Raw genomic sequence first — 18,201 nt, 5'->3', positions numbered from 1 at the left:
CGGACAACAAAGCACTTTTGTTGCTTGGCTAATGCTCTTATTACTAACATTTGGACAGGTTATAAATGGATTCATAATTTAATTTAAGTCAAAATGAGTTGAATCAACTTAGGGAGGGAAAAAAAAAATCATGTTTTGTTAAGTTCTTGCTAATCAATTTAAGTTACGTAAAGTCCTAAATGTGCCAAATTAATCCAAAATTCTAAATAATTTAACTTGGTTGTATAGAAGTCGGCTCAGCAATGTATTTAACAAATCTAAAATTTGACCAATTGGACTAATTATACATATTTGAACAAAATTTGATAAGTTTTAGCAGAGTAAAATACATTACTTGATTTATATTTAGAAGCATATAATTAGATCTAGTTATTCAAAAAATCGAATGTATTACTAAAATTAATAATATAATAATATTAGTGGGAATCTTCTATTCAATAATTACTCCCTCCGTCCCTTTTTAGTTGTCCACTTTAGAAATGGCACACAGATTAAGGCAACAATGATTAGCACAGTAAAGTTACAATTTTACCCTTATGACAACTTTTCACTTCAAAATTACAACCACTTATTTGAATTCAAGTGAAATAAATTGGAGGGAAACAACATACACTTTTACAATTTTCAAGAAGTGTAAATAAGGGTATAATAGGAAAAAATTTGTTGTCCTTTCTTGATTTGTCAAAATGGACAACTAAATAGGGACAATTAAAAAAGGAAATATGAACAAGTAAATAGGGACGGAGGGAGTACTAAATAAGAACCCCGAATCTACTTTATAGGAGCATTAGTTGACTATGTTAGTTTGATTTCGGGGGTGGGGACTCACTATAGGATGTGTTTGGTCTTTTAATTATTTTCTTTCATAGTTATTCAAAGATTTTAAAAAATATGTTTTTTTACTTTAAAATAAATTTACATCTCCTCTACACCCTCCAAATCACCCTACTATATCCCACATTCCCACTACACTACTTTACCTCCATACACATGGTGTTTGCCTCAATTATTCACTAGTAATTTTTTTTAAAATAATATTTTCTACCTGTGTACTTATTCTGTTTCAAAATGATTAGTACTTTTAGCTTGAATACACCTCTTAAAAAACTACTCAATCCTAAACAATAAAAATATATTTTTACAACTTATCCTTAATTAAAGAAAAAATATTATAATTAATCTTTGTTATGTAAACAAGGATATTTTTGAAAGGATAAGATCAATCGCGACTTAATTTGATACAAAATGAAAGGACTAAAACGTCACTTATTGTCGAACGAAGGAGATATCAAATACAAGAAATAAATAATAAAAAATATTTTCATATAAAACATTTCACTTTGTACCAAACACACCCTTAGAGATAGTTTGATAGGTTATTAGAGTTATGCAGTTATGAATCGTTTGGTAGTTATTCATGTATTAATTTTCATATAACTAGGATGTTTGGTTGATAATATAGAAATTCATATAACTACAATAATTTATAGATTTTCTCACAACTTATATATGTATAATGTATTAGTTATGTGAGTTTTAAAATTGTCAATTAAATGACTTATTTCTTGCCTGTCTAGTGTCTACCAAATATTCGTAAATCACACAAAAATAAAATACATGAATAATTTATTTTTTATCCGACTAGCAAACGACCATGTGTGTCAAATTTTCCACATTTCCCTAGTACTGCTGTATAAATAACACACCAACTTCTCCTTTTTTCCCTGCATCGCCCAACCCTCTCTACACACAGAGTCTCTAAAGGGAAGAAAAAGGCAAACAAACAATCTGCAGCCATGGCTATGTCAGCTGCCACCACCCAATCTTTCCTCCTTAACAACAAAACCACCCGCCAGAACTACCAAACCCTCAAATCCGCCACCCATATCGCCGCCTTCCCCTCCACCCATGTCCACCCCACCACCACCCTAACCTCTACATACAAATCTATGTCCATTTCCTGCTCAGCCGCCGCCTCCACAACTACCACCCCCCTCCAAACACCCCCTTCCACCTCCTCAGATCGGGTCTTCAACTTCGCTGCCGGACCCGCCACCCTCCCGGAAAATGTCCTCCAAAAAGCCCAAGCCGACCTCGTTAACTGGCGGGGCTCTGGCATGTCCGTTATGGAAATGAGCCACCGTGGCAAAGAATTCCTTTCCATTATTCAAAAAGCAGAATCAGATCTGAGAACCCTTCTTAATATCTCTGATGAATACGCCGTTCTTTTCCTTCAAGGTGGGGCCACCACCCAATTCGCCGCCATTCCTCTCAATATCTGCTCACCGGACGACGCCGTTGATTACATCGTCACCGGTTCATGGGGTGACAAGGCTTACAAAGAAGCAGCTAAATACAGCAAACCCAATGTCATTTGGAGTGGCAAATCGGAAAAATACACCAAGATCCCGAATTTTGATTCGTTGGTACAAAACCCAGATGCCAAGTATTTGCATATATGCGCCAATGAAACTATTCATGGGGTTGAATTCAAGAATTACCCAACACCCCTTAACGAGAAAACCATTCTTGTTGCTGATATGTCCTCCAATTTCTGTTCAAAACCAGTAGATGTTTCTAAATTTGGTATCATTTACGCTGGTGCACAGAAAAATGTAGGTCCATCTGGAGTTACCATTGTGATTATAAGGAAAGATTTGATTGGAAATGCACAGGAAAGTACACCTGTGATGTTGGATTACAAGATCCATGCTGAGAACAATTCATTGTATAACACACCCCCTTGTTATGGGATTTACATGTGTGGGCTTGTATTTGAAGATCTGTTGGATCAAGGTGGATTAGTAGAGGTTGAGAAGAAGAATCAGAAGAAAGCTCAGATTTTGTATGATGCTATTGATTCTAGCAATGGATTTTACAGGTGCCCAGTTGAGAAATCAGTGAGGTCTTTGATGAATGTGCCATTTACATTGGCTAAACCAGAATTGGAAGCTGAATTTGTGAAGACAGCTGCTGGTGAGAAGATGGTGCAGCTAAAGGGACATAGGTCTGTTGGTGGAATGAGGGCTTCAATATACAATGCTATGCCTTTGGCTGGAGTTGAAAAGTTGGTAGCTTTCATGAAGGAGTTCCAAGCTAAGCATGGTTAAAACTATCTTGTTCTGGTTATACTAGTATTTTTCTTCTATGCTTTTGGCTTTTAATATTTGCAACCCTTTATAATTTTCTTTTTTGTGCCTTTATGTTCTGGTGGTTTATTTGAGTTGAGAGAGAGTGAATGACAACACTTGAGTATGTGTTGGTCCTATTGATTCTTGTGTACTTCTAGGAGTTTTTTTTAAAATATGGAAACTATTACTTAGTCCTATTAGAAGTTTAATGAAAAAGTATTTTCAATTTGATTTTTGGGTTCATTGTTGAGCAGCACTCACTTCATTTTATGAGGAAAAATTACAATATGGTTGAATAAGTAGGCTGAAATTTCTTCTTGCATGTTATTTGTTGATGTTACAGAATCATGAAAGAGAACATCACATCCTTGATTCCCCTGTTTTCTACTCTGTTTGACTTGTAACTTGTTGCATAGTGCCACACCTCCAAAAAAAATCATTTGTTTTAGTCGGGTGGGCGTGTAAAAGAGAATAACGACAAATTATGTGTTTCAGAACTTAGCACTACTTTTTAAAAAATAAAAGAAATAGATAAATGTATATTGGTGGAATAAGTTAGAAACCTCAGCCTCTTAAAGTGAACCATCATTAAATAGTGTATTGGAAGTTTAATATTCTAATTCATATTAGTAAAACTTATTTGTCAAATACTAATAACAAAAGTACCAATCGTTGTCTATCTCACCAACCTCAACTAGTACACTAGACAGTGATGTAAACTTTACTAGTGACGTGCTATTGTCAATGCTTCATTTTTTAAGATGTAGTCTACAAGTTCAAACAAAGTTGTTTGCATCTTCCTGATTTTAGATATTTAAATACTAACAACTCAAGACCAACTTCCCTTGCCTTTAGTGTCGATATAAAAAAAGACATTGTGAGCAATGTTGATGGAAACTGCCAAGGGGTAAGTAAGACTACTTGGTTGCCAATCACAGCAATGGAAGGTACATTGCATCTCATCAAGTGGCATGTTTACTGCCTGGCTAAAGACATCGTATTATCAAATTATGTATAACATACGATTGTACTCTAATTTTTTAGTCTAGGGCTATTTAATATATATCACATCTATTACAATTCAACTTTAAAATTCCAACTATAGATGCTGGATGAAAATTTTCAAGTTCCTTTTCTATTTAACTAGTATAATTATTGGGGATTCATCGTTTTTCCTTTTTCCTCTGAGATTTTGGGAAACCAAAAACTTAATCACGAAGAAGTTAAGAAGGTAGTGGCTCTTCTCAAAATATGGTAAATATATATCTTTGTAAAGATATTATTTTTAATAAGCTTCACCGTATTGAAGTTCTAGGGAAGTCATCAGTTCAATTGATTTCCTTGCGCGATATTTACTACCAAAATTTTACAATTTCTAAAAAATGTGCTCTTCCTCCTTTCTCTACACCCAATTAAACAAAAAAAAAAAAAAAGGAAGAACGAAATACCTTTGGTATACATATCATGTGAAGAACGACAAGGGATGCCTACTCATGCTTGTGTTTTGTTCTTCTTTTGCATCACTTCTATACAACAAAAAGAAAATTCTTTGCACAAGGCATTTCTTTGTTAATTACATAAGAACACAAAAAATTCCTCTACTGTATCTCTCCTTCCACGTCTGCTCCAGACTATCCAATCTACTGAAGCTGGATTAGACAACATTTGGGAAGCATCTCTGCTGCCCTCATTGGCTGTTAAGAAAATGAGAATCTAGAAAATAGTGAGCTCCCAGATCCTGATGTATCTTTTGCTGGGCTGGCTTGAGCTTCTATAGAGGAGCGATAGGCTTGTTGGCACTTCCGCATCTGCAAATGCATGAGTAAACTCATGAGGTTTTCAGGCTATATTACACTCCTGTAGATTTACTCACTATTGATATATGATAATCAACACAGTAAATATCAGCAGGAGAACGATAAATACAAAAAGGTTTGTCTGCATATGCCTTCCAATTAAATTTATTTGAAACCTAATCAAGTTATAGCACATTTTCAATTTCTAATCATTTGATAGAACCAGATTTTGCAATTAATAGCAAAATAAGATGATTATCAGAATTAAGTTCTCTATACCTGCAGTGGAAATACATACCATATGAGCTAAAAGGTACCAAGTCACAATAAGTCTTAATGTATTTATTTTAACGGAGTAGGCCTAATAGATTCATGAATATTACTGAGACATATTGTCATAAACCATCACCGATATTTTAGAAATGAAAATAGTAGTTAACTACTGGAAACAAGAGCATCACCTCCTCAGGGCTGAACTGAAGAAGCATTGCAACCACAGGTAATAGAGCCTCCACTTCACCTGTGAAATATTTATCACAAGCAAATTATGATGTAAATAATTACCTATGAAAGCAATTAGTTCAACTAAAAAAATTCTGCTTTTACAGGGAACACATTTTAAACCTTTTCACTGCAACACTGAAAAGTTACCTGTCTCGAGAAGTTTTAAAATGACATTCTTAAGATACGTCAGATCTACCCCTTCCCTCTTCTGTGATCTATCCATGTTCCTAAGCTCCTCTTTCAACTTAGCTTCCTGCACTCATTAAGGCAAACTTATAAGGGAATCCAAATCAGAAGAAGTCCAAGTAAAAGGACAGCAAAGCATATGATTGACTAAGCCAAGAACCAGCTGCCTAAGCCCACTCAAACATTATGCCCATGACTAAACAACTCAAGCCACCTTCCAGTCCCCAAGAAAGGAGAGAATTAGCCATGACAGACGCATGACTTCTATTTAAAGACATACCTGCTGGCTGTGGAGACGATTTTCATGTTCGAGCTCTTCTATCTCCTCCTAAATCAAGACATCAGACTCTAATGAGGGAACTATCTCTTAAGAATATTGATGTTCTCGGAGCGAATAACTTACTTGAAGGGCTAGAATGTGACGTTGTGACTGAGCAAGCTCTTCTTCTCTTTGTGCTTGTTGTCTCGCCAAAACCTGAAGCATCAAGAGGTTTTAAGTAGTGGCATTGACTAGTGAGACAGAAATGGAGTCTCTGAATGCTAAAAACTAATGTTCTTAACTAAGGAGCCGTTTGTCCACAGATTATTTTTCCTTTTTTTAATTATTTTTTTCCAAAACACTGTTTGGTTATACATTGGACTGATTTTCTGGAAAAAAAATTGAAGTTGAGTTTTTTAAATTTTAAGTGAAAACCCATATCCATTCACAAAATTTCAACTTTTTCCCAAGTTAAATGCATGTCCAGAGACAACTTCAATTTCCAAATATTCTTTTTCGACTTAACTTCAAATACTACTTTTTTTTTTTCTTTCATATATATAACAGATAAGGCAGGTATGGAGTGGTTGACTGGGTTGTTTAATGCTATTTTTAAGACGGGAAAAATGCCCGACAAGTGGAGGTGGAGTACAATGGTTCCATTGTACAAGAACAAGGGTGATATCCAAACTATAACAATTACAGGGGTATCGAATTGTTAAGCCACACTATGAAGGTTTGGGAGAGAGTAGAGGAGATGAGGGTGAGGAAACGAGTGTCCATTTCTGAGAATCAATTTGGGTTCATGCCGGGGCTTTCGACTACTGAAGCCATCCACCTTGTGCGGAGATTGGTGGAGAAGTATAGGGAAAGGAAGAGGGACCTTCATATGGCGTTCATTGACCTTGAAAAGGCCTATGACAAAGTCCCGAGGGATGTTCTCTGGAGGCGTTTGGAGGCTAAAGGTGTCCCGATGGTGTATATTTAGGGCGATAAAGGACATGTATAAAGCATAAAGCATGTCAGACCATGTTTGGGTTGGACTTTAAACTGTTGCCACTTATACTAATCTCTGTCTCACTTTTGGTTTCTTTTTTCCCCTTTGCAGTAACTGATGAAAATATTGCACAGTAATGTAACTAGAAAATTGTCCATACTAGAATCTGCTGATCAGCATCTGAGGTAGTCGAATTCAGAGGATCCTGCTTGTCATTTACTGTACAATCATTTCAAAGAGCAATATTAGTCACTGAAGCAGCTATTAAAGAATATTATTTTAAACTGTAGAATGAGCTAAAAGGTGCTGAAGATCTTCATACCTGTATTGGAATTGCCATTGTGATCGGCCTGATATTTGCAGAAGAAAAATCACAATTTTAAAAGAATGCTTAAATACACATGTTAAATAGGTGCATTGCTCAAGCAGATTCATGAATGACCAGTATGAATAGGTGATTGGAGACTGCTCCACACTTACAAAAAATTCAGACTGCAGTTTGTGGCGAAGGTTCTCGTTATCATCTAGAAGTCTAGAGATTTCATTGTCCTTCTCCTCAATCATCTTATCAGCAAGGTCACGAAAAGAATCAAGCTCTTCCTACAAGTTAAAGAACTCGGTGTCACCAAACTAAAAAGTGTTATGATCATACTGATGATTATAAATCACACCTTCAGTTTTTTGCAGCTTTGTTTGAGGTCATCTAGTTCTTTTTGAACATTATCACCAGAGGTAACCACACTCTCTGCTTTAAATGCATCACATTTCACTGCAAAACAGTATCTAAAATTAATTTTCCATTTGGAAGCTGAATAAATGGCAATTCATAAATAGAAAGCTGATTATTATATCATCCTAAAAAATTACATCGCCATGTTTCTTCTACATTTTGAAGGCTTATTTCCCATGCTTCCTTCTCTTTTTGGTGGGCAGAAAAAGCAGACTTGAGCTTCATTTCCATGCTTCTGATCCGTTGCTCTGTAGCACGAAGAGCGTCATCTCTGGAAATGATTTAATGGAGAAGTGTGTCAATTCATTCTCTTTCAGCAAATAAGAAGCTAAATCAAATCTGTAAAAAGTCTCTACTACTACAAATTAGATTTAAAACTATTTTACCCGAGGGTGTAAATGAACTTAAGAGTGTGTCCATGTCAATGTTTGTGAGTATAATGTGTGAAAAAGCACCCCAAAAATAAACTGTGTATAATTTGCGTTCAGGTGGACATCGAACAAGTCATGAAACTCAGATTACCTGTCTGAAAGTTCCTTCTCATGATTAACTAAAGTGTTCTTTAGATCTTGAAGGGCTTTATCCCTTTCAGAAGAGACTGACATTACCTCTTTCTCCACTTCCTGAAAGTGCAAATTTTTTAATGTCTTAGCAACAATTAAATGACCTTAATGTTAAACTGTTAAGCCAAAGCATTTCACTAGTTACACCCGGAAGCATGTACCTTCAATGCTTCCTCCAGTGCTTTAAGTTGTTCGCTGTCTCTAGCAGCAGCCAATTCAGCATCCTTTCGCTGAAGAAGTGCGTGAGCACGAGCCTTGTAAGATGAAAATTCACTTTGAGTGCGATTGATCTGCAAGTTACCATAGAAGAGGAAATCATGAGATACATAAAACAAAGAACATTTGTGTCAACCTTCGCTGCTACTTTCCCATAATTAATATTAGCCACTTTTCATGCAACAAACTCCCTAGTACCAAACTCTTAAGGAATAATTAAAGTCAATGACACGCTATTCAGCATCCTAGATTCATCTTAAAAAGAGCCATTCAACATCCTAAAATTGCCTGATTCTATCATTGCATAGTCTAGCAACTGGAAGAAAAATCTTTACCTGAATTCTCAATAACTTTAAATCAGTAAATACTATACTGTCAAGGCGAACAAAATATATGTACCTCTTGCAGATTCTTTGTTTCCTTTCTCGCTTCAAATGATTCTTTTAGTAAAATGTCAAATATGCAATTGGTGCACATATTTCAAGAAGAAATTAAGAAAAGTGCATAAGATCCAATTGATATATAATTTTTTTGCCAAGAGGTTGGGAGGATGCCAATATTCAATTAATCTGTCACCTCAGGAGGATCTCGGTATCTAGACATCAATAAAAATTCTAGATGCATTGATACCACCGACCAACCATCTCCACAACAGTCAACTAATGCCACTAACCAACCACCTCCACCACCATAGCCAGTCACCACCACAATCACCAAGCACCATCACAACTAGTCACCACCACTAACCGCCTCCTTCGCAAAACCACCAATACCAACCACCTCTACCACTAACTTCTATCTGACCAAAACCAGACACCATTGCACAACCATCATAGGCAACCTCCCCCATACAATCATGGCCACCACCACCTTACAACTACTGTTGCCGATCATCACCTTTCTTTCTAGTTTTTTTAGAGTGTGATTCATCAAATAAACAATTTATTTAACTCCCTGTTAATAAACATTTTCCAACATTTTGTGGATAAAAATTTATTCGTAGTAATTTACTTGAAATTCTATATTTATTAGTTTTTAAATAAAGATAAATTATCAACATTCAGATGCTTAAAAAACAATGTTAGTTTTTCAGCGCTCAGATCTAGATACAATATTTAATATCTAGATGTGTATATGATTTAGACATCATAATCTTATAAAAACGAACGGGACCTAAACATTTGTGAGAGGAGAAATACAGGTAAGAAAAATAAGAGATTAGAATCACCTCTTCTTTGGCCGCCATCAATTCAGCCTCTTTTGAGTTTAACACCTGAGACTGAGCAGATAACTGTGACTCCAGTTGACCTACAATGTCAAAACAAGTATGAGCTCCAAATTCATCTCCTAAACAAGGTAACTAACCAGTATACAGAATTATACTTCTAAATTTGGCTGCTTCAATCTCGGCACGGATGCAGTTACTCTCAGCAATCTCCAGCTTTGTTCTGAGTGAATGGCAGGTGGTTTCCCAACTCTCTTTTTCTTTCTCCTAAACGCATCAAAACATTACAGAAGTAAGAACCAAACAAAGCAGATTAAACATCTTACCAGAGACAAGAATAAATCATTTAGAAAATGGTTATGCCAAATTAATTAGAGCAGCTATTTGCTCCATTACACAAAACACTTGAGCAAACCACAAGTTATAGTGGGCATATGATCAAATATTGCTATGAAAGACTACATCACGGGAGATTGAGAATTAACCCTTATGGGGACACATCAAATTGTTAATCAAAAGGGCAATTCCCAGGACATATTTAATTATGTTCCCAAACTGGCTCTTGTATCAAGATTAAGATGACTGCTAAGGAGCAACTGCAACATTATTCTTTAAAAGATTAGCATTTTGAACTTTCATCCACCACTTTTACCTCTACTCAATTAAAAAGGCATGCGTTGGTAAAGACATATTGGTTAGCAGAGAGTAACAAGTATAATTTAGGATTCCCAACAACTAAGCCTGTGATCTGGTGCTTGACTGCAAGTGAAGCAGAAACTTCCTTTTCAAATTGGCAATCTCAAAAAAGGAGCGGAACTTTAGCAACTTATAGTCTTGGAATAATATATGTTGGAATGACTGACATGCACCGAAAAGAATCAATTCTGAATGACTTTTGAGGTCAAATTGAAAAAGTGTTAGCTCATACGTGTTCACTTTTCAGATGAATAATGTCTCCTTTAACTGTTTCAACAGCAGCTCTAAGTCTTGCTGCTTCACCAGTGGAAGCTGCATCCATCTCTGCAATCTTAGACTCCTTCTCTGCAACCAGAGTCTACAAGGAACATCACACGATCAGAACTCCAAATATCCAGAAGATACAAAATTGAACAACTAATACATAATAGACAGGATCCTGAGAATGTTGTGGAACCAACAATCCACTGAGCAAGAAATATAAATCTCATTAAATGTCATATTTCAGATCATCTATACCTCATTAAATTACCAAAATATATATGAGCAAGATGAAGTTGTTTTATATCTCTTGCATTCTTCCATCTCTGTGTACAAATTAGGAATAGAATCATTACCCGCAGAGATGAGATTGTTTCAGCTGCTTTGCTTCTTTCAGCCAATGCCTCAGCAATTTGGGCTTCCAGACTCTCTTTTTGCTGATGTAAAAGAGGAATTTATTTAAGATATTAACCATTCAGAACTAAAGAAGGAAGCTAAAGCACCAGGGAAACAGTAATACTGCCTTTGTACCTTCTGATGCTTTGAAGAGAGGTCTTCAATTGAAGCTTGTCTCTTCTCATCTGCTGCCTGCAGCAATGCTTGCATCTCTTCTAACTTCTGCAAAACCAAGGTTCAGCAAAGATCCTCTAAGTTCAGGAGGTGTATCAGGAGAGAACTTAGACATAGGCCAAATATACCCACAATAGGCCATGAACCTTTACACATATCCTGGGTTTCATAATTGAACAACCATTTTATTTCTAGCCTTTTCTGTCAACATAGGATTCCTGGTCCTCAAATTATCTTCTACTTCTCCTTGAAAAATACAATAAGCATCTCTGTAGACCTTGATTTGCTTCTATTTAATCTTATCCATTTAAAAGCGAGACAGCGCACAAGTCCATTTAAAAGATAAAATGTGTCTTTGCTTCTGGAATAAAACTCTATCCACTCCATCTACACTTGAAGTGCAGAGATTTACACTAATTTGAATCTGAACCCTACTAGGCAGCTGGCAATCTATTTTAGATGACTAAATGTAAAACACAAGAAATCATAAAACGTCACCACACATGAAGAGTGCAATAAGTAAGGAAATACTAAAAGAGTAACCTGGGAAATGGATTCTTTTTACAGGATATCTTGTTCAAATGAGAACAATTATCATTAACACTGTCTAGATCTCAAAAGAATTAAATACATTTATCTGTAATGACACAAGGGAACAACACTAAAATCAGAAACTAATAAGCTGGCTAGCTAACATGACTACCCACGGGCTCTATCTTGAAGTGAGTAAAATGATAAATATTGATGATAAAGTGATGCACAAATTTGTTTTTTTTTTTTAAAAAACATTATGCAAGAATATTTTAGTGAATAAGTACATAAAACTAGAATTTAGTATATGTAAACCAGCAAGTATCTGAATTAGAAACTTAAAATTGCTTATTTAGAGATTTAAAACAGTTCTTAACTTGATTGACATGAGAATTATCTCACAAATTTCAGTTATTTGCAGTCCACTGCTTTATTTTTTATAGTTAATTTTTTTTCTTAAATTGTGTTTTTTTATTTTTCATCTTGCCTCTCTTCTCAAAACAAGCTTTCTCAGGCACCATCTTAAAGCCGCAGCTGACAAATGATACTCTCCTAGCAATGTCTCCTTAGACAAATCTTTTTACAAATTAAAAGAGCTTTAAAGATGCTCAAAACAAGCTTTCTCGGGCACCATCTTAGAGCCGCAGCTGACAAATGGTACTCTCCTAGCAATGTCTCCTTAGACAAATCTTTTTACAAATTAAAAGAGCTTTAAAGATGCTCAAAACAAGCTTTCTCGGGCACCATCTTAGAGCCGCAGCTGACAAATGGTACTCTCCTAGCAATGTCTCCTTAGACAAATCTTTTTACAAATTAAAAGAGCTTTAAAGATGCTCAAAACAAGCTTTCTCGGGCACCATCTTAGAGCCGCAGCTGACAAATGGTACTCTCCTAGCAATGTCTCCTTAGACAAATCTTTTTACAAATTAAAAGAGCTTTAAAGATGCCCTTTTGCTAGGGAACAAAAAAACTGAATAGTTAACTTACCAACAATTTTCTTACAAAAGAAAAAAAGTAAGGAGGGAGAGATCAGTTACAAATGCCAGACTGCCAAATCAACTTGCTCTATTTTTTAATGGGTTCTTGGAGATCTACTTGTCTATTTACTAGTATGAAAACTTTCAACTAATTCTTCTTTTCTGCCTTTTTTTTCACCGGGTGTGTGCGCGTCAGGTGGGAGTGCCCATGTGGCAGCGTATATTCCTGCTTCAACTTAGAGTTTCACCACCTATGTACATAAACTTGAATACAAATACCAAAAGGATTTAAGAAATACTTGGAAGGCAGGTAAGGACATAAGATTGACTCAGGAAGCCATTAAACAATCGACACTATCTGATTATAGGCATTTAACTTGATACAATATGTGAACTTTCTCACAGTTGCACACCTGCTCTTTCTCTAGCAGTGCCTGTTGTGATGCCTCCAGAGCATTCTCTTTTGGTGCCAAGGAACGGCGCAGCTCTTCAATGTTGTCTCTGAGCCTAAAAATCAACAAATTTGTGTACTGAAAATAAATAATGATAGAAAGCATCTTATGACTAGAAAATTTCACATTTAGAAAAGCAATACTGAATTTATTGATATAACAAAATTGATAGAACATCTGGGACCAGTTGGCATGAACTAGCTTGGTATCTAAACAAAATTGACAATTCCAAAGCCTGATGCAACTATTGAATAAAGACTTGACTTCCGTCAAAAAAGAGAAAAAACATATTCTATCATTACTGCGAGCGATTCCAACGTGAAAAAGATGAGACAAATTGACAAAATGCTAGGTGATTATGTTAAAAGGTTATTTTCTCATTTAGTATATGGACACTTGAAGATCTCAAGGGGTAATGTTGTAGCTCAAGAAGTTGTTCGACAGGTAGCTCTGATGATATCTCTTTGTGTTCTTTTTTCTTTTTCTTCAAATCTAATCCAAATAATAAACAGATAATCCATCAAAATCACTTGTGGAGGAGCAGTGTCAACTAAGTTCACAAGGAGGACATACTTGTTGTTTGTACTTCTTAACTGTTGCCTATCCAAATCCATTGCTTTCAGTGCCTCCTGAGCGTGTTGTCTACTGCGTTCCAACTCTTGCTGCAATGCAGATAATTGAGAGGACGCGCGCTCAGATTTCTCATTGACATCACGAAACTGGGCCTCAAGATCATCTTTTTCCTAAAGAAACAGAATTGCAACAAAAAATAGTTAATTATCGTGATTCTTACTTTAAAAATAAAAAAAATTGTAAACAATTAATGTACAACTTGAATATGTCCACCACATTTTTATCTTAATTTTCAAATTTAATGGCATCTTTTTTATCAAGTAACAGATTTTATTGATAATAACAAGGTCAACATGGATGTATACAAGTGGTATACCAGCAAAGGAAAAACCTACAAAATATGGTCCTCACCAAAAGACACCCAATCCTCTATACAAACAGGAACTACATTTGGACATTAAGATAATAAAAAGGTTTTCAAGTCTATTTTAGCAGGTAGTTTCATGTCATAGTTACAGTCCATGGTACTCCCTATTCAATATATCATGGGCGACTCCTAGTGCAAAAGCAACAAGAAGCTGAAGGGCAATGGAGATGGATATAAGGAAGAAAGATTAATGGAAGTGAAGCCTCGTTTGCATCTTCGGACGATTCAGAAAGAAAAGAGTTGTAAAATTTGAAGGAGATGAAAACCATCTATAATCAAAAGTTCTCTCCAGTTTCATTTGTTGTTGTAGAATATATTATTATCTATAGAAAGTTTTGCTAGAACTCGGAAGGTTTTGTAGAAGTAAAACACCTTTTGTAAAGTTGACCAAGTTATGATGAAAAATTCATGAAAGACATCAGACTTATCAAATAAAAGAGGATAGTCTCAGAATTTACCTTTTGCACCTCTTGAATACGCTGCTTTGCCCGTTTGTGAAGTCTGTTGAACTTCGAGTCTAGCTCTGAGTACTTCTCATCACGTTCTTTTATTTCCTGATCCATCTTATGTTGTACTATTCAAACAAACCATTTATAGACTTCAGAATAGCATATCTTCTTTATCAACTGAAACTAAAAAAGGAAAACCAAAAAATCTGCAACTAACAATGGAAGTACATCACCACACTTTTAGAACTTATCATAAAACCCCAGTTCTATATTTGATGTTAAATTCAACAAACATGAAGAAGAAAATGGAAGTCAAAGCAAATCACAACCTTCAGCAACTTTGACAGACAACTCTTGGGCCTTTGTGTCAGCTTCTAAGTATAGAGTTTGAAGATGCTTTAGTGCTACCTCTGCAGCACCTCGTGTTTGCTTTTCCTCTAAAATTTCTCTATTCAAAGATTTGATCTTCTCATTAAGGTCTTCTGAATTATCACCTGCCACATTTTCATGTGCAGCCGTTTTAATTTGTTGACCAGAGTCATCAGAATAGATGTTGATGCTTTGCCATCCCACAATCTGAGATTTCAGATATTCATTCTGGAAATTAAGTTCTACGAGCATTTGTACAAGATCATCATGGCTATCACCGGTATGTTCGTGACTATCACAAATTCCGTTATCTTTTACATGATCACTCTCAATATTGAAGCTATTGAACTGTGCCTCCGTTTTGGTAGCATCTTCCGTGTGATTATCTGCAGCCCCACTACTAATATCTCCCTCCATTATTTCCGCTTCTGCTTCTGAGAAGTAGGGATTAAACTGTTTCATCCATCAACTGCAATAAGTAACAATTACAAAACACAAAATAAATAATCCACTAATATGGATCACGTAACTCAGCATTGAAATTAAAGAATCAAGATAAAAAAGACACAAACATTGGCTTCAAAAGCTCCTAATATCAACAAAACAAAAAAACCTAATTTGAATGCCAAATTCTGGCAAGTAAATAAAAGTGTCATAGCAAGATCCACCGTGCTAATTTGATTAAACGGAAGCTAGTAAAAGATTCAAAACATCATAATAAACTATCTCTGTATCACCATCTCACATTGATCACACCAATGTAGCTTTAGTTTCCACAAGCACAAAGGAAATTGCCCCCTCCTCCATTTTATTTTTTTTCCAATGAGCTACTGGAAACCCGATGGTAGTTGAGGTTTATCACCAGTTTCGCAAAGAAAATGAAATTTTTGAAAATTCGAGAAGAGAATTTAGGCTTACTTCAACAGTTGTGCTGCAAAGAAATTAAACAGGTGCAGATTACAGTATCAACCAGATCGTACGATTAACTAAAATTGCACCGACCTCAACAGAGCTAAATTACCAATGCACTAACACAGAAAAACGAGCAAAAACGTATGAAGAAAGCATCCTTTAGATAAAATTGGAAAGTATTAAAAGGCTGACCTGAGAAGTAATATGGATGAAGCAGTGGGGAACTGCAGATCTAGATGCTAGTAAAATGTCCAAGCGGCAAAACGGTGTCTAATATTATTATTGTTGAGAAGAGTATCAATGGAGAAATCTCAATAATCCGCAAAAAAAGCAGGGGAAGAAAATTCTGAGATCTCACGTTTTCCCTGCTACACCTTCCCGCATACTATCTGCGGTTTTATTTGTCATCTAATAAAAAAAAAAAAATTTCTTTTAGTGTAGTTTCCATATTAATTTGATGTGTATTTTCAAATTCTTTTGGTATTTTTATTTTAAAAAATATCAAAATACTGAAAATTGTATTCAAAAATATAATTACATATAATTTATCTATATTATTATAACTAGTGAAATTGTCCACGTTTCACGCAGTCAGAAAAGAAAACAATGAATATCCTATATAACATGTTATGAATTAGATCAACATAATCAAATTAGGGTTAATTACTTGAGTGGATCCCTTTTTAAAAATAATTACTTATTTTACATATACTCTTTAATTATTACCATTTATAGCAATATATAACAATACAATGTATTTTATTAAATTGTGTTTCTCTCTCTCGCACTCTTTCTTCCTTTTTTTCTCTCTACAAACTTTTTTATGAGCTCTTTTTCGATCTCTTTTTCGATCTCTCCAATCCTTGACTGATCAATGATGTAGCAAACGAAAGAGCATTTTATTATCTGTAAATTGAATAAAATTTGTATCAATAATGAATTAAACAAGTAATCCAATTGTAACAAATAAACCAATAAACTGCAAAATGAATTAAACTTGTATTAAAAGTGTATTACACATGCAAATATTAAAGTTGAATTAGAAGAGAGAATTAAGCATGAATAAAAAAATGTAACTAATGAAAGTATTATACAAAATTAAATTTGCATTAAAAATGTATTATACAAAGTTAAAATTGAATTAGAAGAGAGAATTAAGAATGAATGAAAAGAGTAAGTAACGAAAGACAAGACAATAATCTATAGATTGAATTAAACTTGTATTATTCATGAATAAAACAAGTATTTTATGTGTCTTGTAAATTATTTTTGGTTTGTATCACTAAGAACATGAGTGATGTTTGCAATATGTATTAAAAAATGTATTATAAGTGTGTCACCTAAATTATTTTAGTTGATATCAAGTTAAAAAGGGGAGTGAAATTCGCAATATGTATTTTAAATGTATTGTTCATGATTTTAATACAATTATGAAACATATCTAATACAAACGAAAGAGCAGTCAATGATTCGTAGACTAAATAAAACTTGTATCAATAATTAATTAGACAAGTAATTTCATCGTAAGAAATGAAAGAAACATAATAAACTGTCAAATGAATTTAAACTTGAATTAAAAAGTATTACACACATATTAAAGTTGAATTAAATATGAATGGAAACTAATCACAAATTCATAAAATTCAAATAATGAATTCAAAATTTGAAGCTTTATAATAACCATCCATGGTGAACTTTTGCTATTTTAATTTTAGATATTTTAAAATTTCTGCTTGAAAACTTAATTTTGTACAAATTTTCGATCTTTCTGTTCCTTTTATCATCGTATTTTTGGGTGAAAATTACAAATTATGGGTAAAAACTGATTAGAGGAGTTCTTTAGATGGAAATTTGAAAGAAGAAGAAGAATAAAAAGAAGAAGAAGAGAAGGAAGATATAGAATGACACAAAAAGAGACAAAGAAGAAAAATAAAAAGAAGCAGAGGAGGAAGAGAAAAAAAGGCAGAGAAAGAGGCAAAGCGAATATAGACTGTACAATTTTTTTTATTTTAAAAAATTATTATATTTAATTAGAAAAATTATATTGTTACAAATGGTAAATATTTTTTTAATATAACATATTTATGTGATTTACCCATGAAATTACTATATTTTGTAAATTATTATAATACCGTAAATATGTAAATTAATATTTGTATAAAATTAATTGTTTGAACGTAGGATATTGATTATGTTGACTAAATTTCTTCCTTTTTTTTTTGTTGGGGGGGGGCGGGGGTAATTGATTAATGAGGGAAATTTTTTATACTTTCTTTTAAATATTTTTATTTCGTATGATCTAAAAGTAGCTACACTGAATTATTATGAAAATTTTGTAAAGAAATATAATTGTCGGCAAATCAAACTTGTATTATGG

General features: G+C 34.3%; 2 protein-coding genes across 3 annotated transcripts; one reads left to right on the top strand and one right to left on the bottom strand.

Moving 5' to 3' along the window:
- The first annotated feature begins 1,706 nt into the window (after nucleotides 1-1,706).
- On the top strand, nucleotides 1,707-3,362 carry LOC102591400 (phosphoserine aminotransferase 2, chloroplastic). The gene has a single exon (XM_006340765.2). It carries the CDS (start codon nucleotides 1,797-1,799, stop codon nucleotides 3,108-3,110), a length of 1,314 nt encoding a protein of 437 aa, XP_006340827.1. The 5' UTR covers nucleotides 1,707-1,796; the 3' UTR covers nucleotides 3,111-3,362.
- Nucleotides 3,363-4,562: 1,200 nt separating this feature from the next.
- Nucleotides 4,563-16,209, bottom strand: LOC102590817 (protein GRIP). Of its 2 annotated transcripts, none has more exons than XM_006340763.2 (22): nucleotides 16,017-16,209; nucleotides 14,873-15,381; nucleotides 14,553-14,668; nucleotides 13,668-13,837; nucleotides 13,056-13,149; nucleotides 11,096-11,182; nucleotides 10,921-11,001; nucleotides 10,536-10,661; nucleotides 9,766-9,874; nucleotides 9,611-9,690; nucleotides 8,328-8,456; nucleotides 8,126-8,226; nucleotides 7,741-7,874; nucleotides 7,545-7,642; nucleotides 7,354-7,473; nucleotides 7,196-7,223; nucleotides 7,034-7,092; nucleotides 6,021-6,092; nucleotides 5,898-5,945; nucleotides 5,579-5,684; nucleotides 5,389-5,447; nucleotides 4,563-4,939 (listed from the first exon to the last, which is right to left on the bottom strand). In XM_006340763.2, exons 2-22 carry the CDS (start codon nucleotides 15,372-15,374, stop codon nucleotides 4,829-4,831), a joined length of 2,430 nt encoding a protein of 809 aa, XP_006340825.1. In that variant the 5' UTR covers nucleotides 15,375-15,381; nucleotides 16,017-16,209; the 3' UTR covers nucleotides 4,563-4,828. The 2 variants fall into 2 exon arrangements, with proteins under 2 accessions (XP_006340825.1, XP_006340826.1); XM_006340764.2 differs by having other exon boundaries at nucleotides 14,873-15,365.
- Nucleotides 16,210-18,201: the final 1,992 nt, after the last annotated feature.

Source organism: Solanum tuberosum, unplaced genomic scaffold (genome assembly GCF_000226075.1).
Source record: "Solanum tuberosum cultivar DM 1-3 516 R44 unplaced genomic scaffold, SolTub_3.0 scf00020, whole genome shotgun sequence".
NCBI lineage: Eukaryota > Viridiplantae > Streptophyta > Magnoliopsida > Solanales > Solanaceae > Solanum > Solanum tuberosum.
This window is presented reverse-complemented; position numbering and strand designations above follow the sequence as displayed.